Raw genomic sequence first — 6,442 nt, forward strand, 5'->3', positions numbered from 1 at the left:
TTAAAAAATCTAAATTTTTAAATCACAAAAACATTACATACATTTGGGTATTATATGCTATTTAAATGTAATGTTTAAATGAATGCAACAAAAAAAGTTATGCAACAAAACATGGACTTAATTATCAAAAAATAATTCAAACTCTTTTAAGCCGTCGTCGTCTGGATTGAGATATTGTGGCAAAAGATTGTCGTAAAGAAAATCAATGATTTGTTTATATGATTTGCTGTCAACTAAGGGAACCGTTTGTTTAATTAAACGCCAGTTTCTCATCAATGAATTAAACGACGAAATGTTTGCAAACTTTTCCTTAATTACATCCCAATCGATGGCCGACTCATCGGTAAAGTTATATCTAATCAAACAATATATGAGTCGTGCGGTATCTTTGTGTGTCCACTGGTCCTCCAATTGATCCCATTGTGCTATAAACCAACGCAAGTTAGTATACCATCGATTAGCTACATAATTTTTTAAAAATTTAATGTTAAAATTTATAGTTTATTTGATATTTAAAAAAAAATATTCAAAAAATTCTACATTTACAAAATAATAATAAAAACCAGTTGAGAATGCTAGAAAGCATTTCCATACGAACTCCTAATCCAAGTTAAAAATTAAATTAAAATCGAATGATTAAGTATGACATGGAGGTGGACTCCACATTGTGGAGTAACAAATCACTCAGTATCACAGAATAAACTCAACTTTAGTAACATGGAGTATCAAATGACTCAGTATGACAAAATAAACTCAACAATTCATATAGGTTATCTAATGACTGTATGCAAAAAATAAACAACCTTAGTAATGTGGAGTATCAAATGACTCAGTATAAAAAAAATAAACTACTGTAGCCATGTAGGGTATCAAATAACTCATTATGACAGAATAAACTAACTTTAGTCATGTGGGGTATCATATGATTCAGTATAAAAAAATAAACAACAATTCACATAGGGTATCAAATAACTAAATATGCAAAAAATAAATTCAACCTTAGTAATGTGGGGTATCAAATGACAGTAGGACAAAATAAACTCAAACAATTCATAGAGAGTATCAAATAACTAAAATATATTATTATTTTTACTATAAATATAACTTAAATTTAAAGAATATTAACTCAAGCTTTATTTTATCTATTTTATTTAAGATATAAAAATTTGTTTGCTAATTTCATATAACTTATTTTTAATGTTTAATTCCAATCCAAGTATTAAATATTAATTTTAAAATTTTTGTACTTTGGCCGCCATTTTATATACGTTCTTAGATATTAAATTTTTTATACTAATCAATATATCTTATTTTTGAAGCTTTATTCAAATTTATATTTATAATGTTTTCAATTTTTTGTACTGTAAACGTCATTTTCTCTTTGTTCCCGAAGAGATATAAAAATTTTAATGCTAATTCCTTTGCTAGTTTTTGATGCTTTATTCAAATCTATACTTAAAAATTTTTACCTAAATTTTTTTTAACTTTGGCCGCCATTTTCTCTATATTCTGATGAGATATCAAAATTTTAATGCTGATCCCCTATATCTTATTTTTGATGCTTAATCCAAATCTGAAATCAAAATTTCAAAATTCAATCAAATGCGGAAGGACAGACAGACAGACAGACAGACGGAAGGACATATAGAATTCAGTACGTACTCCTTTCAGGAGTTCGTGATTACTGTATTTTTCTATAACTATGTAAATATTAATACTAATAAATTAAAATTATATATTAATTATTGTCTATTTATAATTAGTAGGTAAAATAAATATTTATAAAAAATAAACTATAAAATCTAAATATTAAAGTAATTGTTAATTAATAATTTAAATAATATAAATTAAGGTATTATTAAATATAAAAGTATAATTTTATTTTAATAAAAAATTATAAATTACAGTAAAATAATAGTTATTTAATTATTAATATTTTTAAAAAAATACATTTTATAATATTATATAATTATAGACGTAATGTATGTGTGAATGTATTCAATGATTTTCAAATTCAAACAGTGATGTCATCGATATGTCTGTCAATACAATCAAAACACAAACAACACGTGAAACACAACAAACAATAATAAGACATTAATTCACACAGTTTTGTAAGTTTTTTATTTAGTTAATTATTATTTTGATTGCAACAAAAAAAAAACAATGAATATTAATAATAATCAATACAACAAACGATACGGTTTTGTTGTAACCGATTGTTATAATAATAAGTTTAATAAAGTTATAAAATATAATGATATGAATGATATAAATAATTGTGAAATTTTAAGTGAAAGTAATAACAATAATAATAATTCAGATAATAATTGTGAAATGAAACACACATTTGTCGATAAAAAATTAATGAATCAATCAATTGATTATCAATTAAATGATAAACAAGTAATAAGTGGTAAAAGTATTGCAAACGGTTTTGTTGTTACCGATTGTTATAATAATAAGTTTAATAAAATTATTAAATTTAATCACTCTTTAAGTGAAAATTGTGAAAACTTTAATAACAATTATAGCAATAATAATAATAATAATAATAATACTATTGACAACAAATGTTTGCAAAATAATAGTAAATATACGGAACAATCAATTAATAGTAATAATAATAATTTAAATGATTGTGAAATGATAGACACATTTGATAACAAAAAACTAATGAATGATAAAAGTATTGACAAAAACTTTGTGACAAAAACAACTTTAATTAATAAAAATAATATTGAATTCAATACACAATCAGCCAATGAGTATTATCACACTAGTAGTAGTAGTAGTGATTATAGTAATTGCAATACTAGTAACACTATTATTAGCAGTGATTACAATAGTAATAGTAATAATAATAATAGAGACAAAAATAGAAATATTGAAACACTATTAAGTGATTCGCCATTACATCGACTCATACCATATGCGAGAATGAATTCAAAAGATAAAAAGTTATTAATTGATAATAATTTGTTAGTAATTAACGGAAAGTTTAGTAAATATGAATTGGAAATATTGACAAAAAATTGGCAAAAATTTTGTGATGACTATGAATGCGATGAAGACATGAAAACACGTTTATTAGGATTTTTTGCTTTCAGCGATAGGTATAGCAAACCGGAAAGAAAAACGTTTCGCTATTTTATGAGAAGCTCACAGTTTTTGTTACGACTGGCCAATGGTTTGCCTAATCGTTCAATACATGAAATCTATTATACAGCCCGACGTAAGTTCAATACATTGAAACGGATTAGTCAGTTGTCAGATGCCGACAAAATTGATGTCAATCGGTTGCCATTAGTTTATGGGAGAAAATGGGCTAAAATTGCCGAAAAATATCAATGTAATCCTTCATCGTTGTCCACATATTATATAACATATTACGATTCAAATGGCGAACCGTATTATAGGGGAAAGTGGACACCGGATGAAGACCGGCGACTATTGGCTGCAATGAGACGAGTGCTGAATACCGATGATCTCAGACAACATATATTCACCAAAAATATTCCGTACAAACAGATCAGGGATTTGGCAGAAATCAATAGGAGTGAGATTATTGTCGCTAATCGATGGTATACTAACTTGCGTTGGTTTATAGCACAATGGGATCAATTGGAGGACCAGTGGACACACAAAGATAGCGCACGACTTGTTTATTGTTTGTTTAGATATAACTTTACCGACGAGTCGGACATCGATTGGGATGTAATTAAGGAAAAGTTTGCAAACATTTCGTCTTTCAACGCATTGATGAGAAACTGGCGTTTAATTAAACAAACGGTTCCCACATTTGAGTCGAAATCTTATAAACAAATCATTGATTTTCTTTACGATAATCTTTTGCCACAATATCTCAATCCAGACGACGACGGCTTAAAAGAGTTTGAAATATTTTTTGATAATTAAATCCAGGTTTTGTTGTATAACTTTTTTTCATTGTTGCATTCATTGACATTACATTTAAATAACATATAAGTTATACCAAAATGTGTGTATGTTTTTGTGATTTAAAAGTTTAGATTTTTAAAATAAAAATTTTGTCACAACCATTGACAACACATATGAATTGTTTTTGAAACAATTGTAACAAATGAACATAATTTTTACTATACAATAGTTTTTATTAAAGAGTTTATAAAATAAAATAAAACAAATAGATTGCTAAATAAATAATATAAATTAAGTATTATTAAATATAATATATAATTTTTTTTTAAATTATAAATTACAGAAAATAATAGTTATTTAAACTATTAATATTAAAAAATACATATTATATAATTATAAACTTAATGTATGTGTGAATGTATTCAATGATTTTCAATTTCAAACAGTGATGTCAACGATATGTTTGTCACTAAACATAATAAATACAACAACACGTGAAACACAACTAACAATAATAAGACATTAATTCACACAGTTTTGTAAGTTTTTTATTTAGTTTGACGTATGATTGCAACAACAAAAAAAACAATGAATAATAATAATCAATACAACAAATTTTACAATATTTATTAATATTATTTAATATCATAAAAATGCTAAACATTTGAATATTACGGTATTTGTATATATATAAAACTGTACAATATATACAAATAAGTTAAACAATAATTAAAACAGTAATATAAACATTAATAATTAAGTTATTATTATAACAATCAAACAATATTTTTCAATAATTAAAAAACATTTCAAACTCTGCCAATTCATCGACACCTTTAACTGTCTTTGATAAATTGTGGCAAAAAATTATCCCAAAGAAAATTAACAAACTTTTCCTTAATTATATCCCAATCGATGTCCGACTCATCAGTAAAACTATATTTAAACAAACAATATATAAGTCGTGCGGTGTCTCTCTGTGTCCAACTGTCCTCCAATTGATCCCATTGTGCTAATTGTCACCGAAGATTAGATTTCCATCGATTTTTCACACTATACACACTCCTATTCAATTCGGACGAATCCCTAAACTGTTTGAACGGCAATTGTTTGGTATAAATATGTTGTTTGAGATCATCGGTGTTCAGCACTCATATCATTGCATCAAACATTCGTCGGTCTTCATCCAGAGTCCACTTTCCCGTATCATATGGTTCGCCATTTTGGTCGTAATAGAAATCATAATGTGATTTCACTGATATTTTTCGGCAATTTTAGCCCATTTTCTACCGTATAGTCGACGCAATTGTAGGATATTATCTATTTCCTCATCTGACAGCTCAGTCATACTTTTCAATGTATTGAACTTATTTCTTGCGTTGTTATAAATCTGGACAATCGTACGGTTAGGCAAACCGTTGGCCAATCGCAACAAAAACTGTGAGCTTCTCATAAAATAACGAAACGATTTCCTCTCCTGTTTAGTATAGTTATTGCTGAACGAAAAAAATCCTAATAAACGTGTTTTCATATTTTCATTGCATTGATAGTCATCACAAAACTGTTGCCAATTTTGTGTCAATATTTTCGTTTCATTTTTACTTAACTTTGTGTTAATTACTATTAAATTGTTGTCTTTAATAATTTGATTTTCTTTTGGTCCGATAAAAGTATAGGGAATTAATACATGTAATGGAGAATCACTAACAAAACATTTATTATCATTATTATTATTAGTATTGCAATTACTATAATCACTAGTACTACTAGTGTGATAATACTCATTGGCTGATTGTGTATTGAATTCAATACTAGTTTTATTAATTATATTTGTTTTTGTCACAAAGTTTTCAACATTTTTATCATTCATTACTTTATTGTTATCAAATGTGTCTCTCATTACACAATCATTTGAATTATTATTATTAGTATTAATTGATTGTTCCGTATATTTACTATTACTTTGCAAACATTTGTTGTCAATAGTATTATTATTATTACAATTGTTATTAAACTTTTCATAACTTTCACTTAATGAGTGATTAAATTTAATAATTTTATTAAACTTATTATTATAGCAATCGGTGACAACAAAACCGTTTGCAATACTTTTACCACTTATTACTTGTTTATCATTTAATTGATAATCAATTGATTGATTCATCAATTTTTTATCATCAAATGTGTGTTTCATTTCACAATTATTATAAATATTATTATTCATTTCATTCATGTCATTATATTTTATAACTTTATTAAACTTATTATTATAACAATCGGTTACAACAAAACCGTATCGTTTGTTGTATTGATTATTATTATTATTCATTGTTTTGTTGCAATCAAAATAATAATTAACTAAAAAAACAACAAAAACTTACAAAACTGTGTCTTAAATATCGCTATAATTATTGTTAATTAGTTGTGTTTCACGTGTTGTTGTGTTTTGTTTATATGTATTAAATAATTTACAGACACTTATCGATGACATCACTGTTTGTTTGAATTTGAAAATCATTGAATACATTCACACATACATTAC

The 6,442-nt window shown here is 25.7% G+C and overlaps 1 protein-coding gene across 1 annotated transcript; it reads left to right on the forward strand.

Annotated features, from left to right (window-relative positions):
• The first annotated feature begins 2,676 nt into the window (after positions 1 to 2,676).
• On the forward strand, positions 2,677 to 3,918 carry LOC128954442 (cyclin-D-binding Myb-like transcription factor 1). The gene has a single exon (XM_054300022.1). It carries the CDS (start codon positions 2,677 to 2,679, stop codon positions 3,916 to 3,918), a length of 1,242 nt encoding a protein of 413 aa, XP_054155997.1.
• The last annotated feature ends 2,524 nt before the right edge of the window (positions 3,919 to 6,442 follow it).

This window comes from Oppia nitens, unplaced genomic scaffold (assembly GCF_028296485.1).
Source record: "Oppia nitens isolate AA-2021 unplaced genomic scaffold, nextdenovo-longstitch-racon4-pilon3 scaffold27_pilon_pilon_pilon, whole genome shotgun sequence".
Taxonomy (NCBI): domain Eukaryota; kingdom Metazoa; phylum Arthropoda; class Arachnida; order Sarcoptiformes; family Oppiidae; genus Oppia; species Oppia nitens.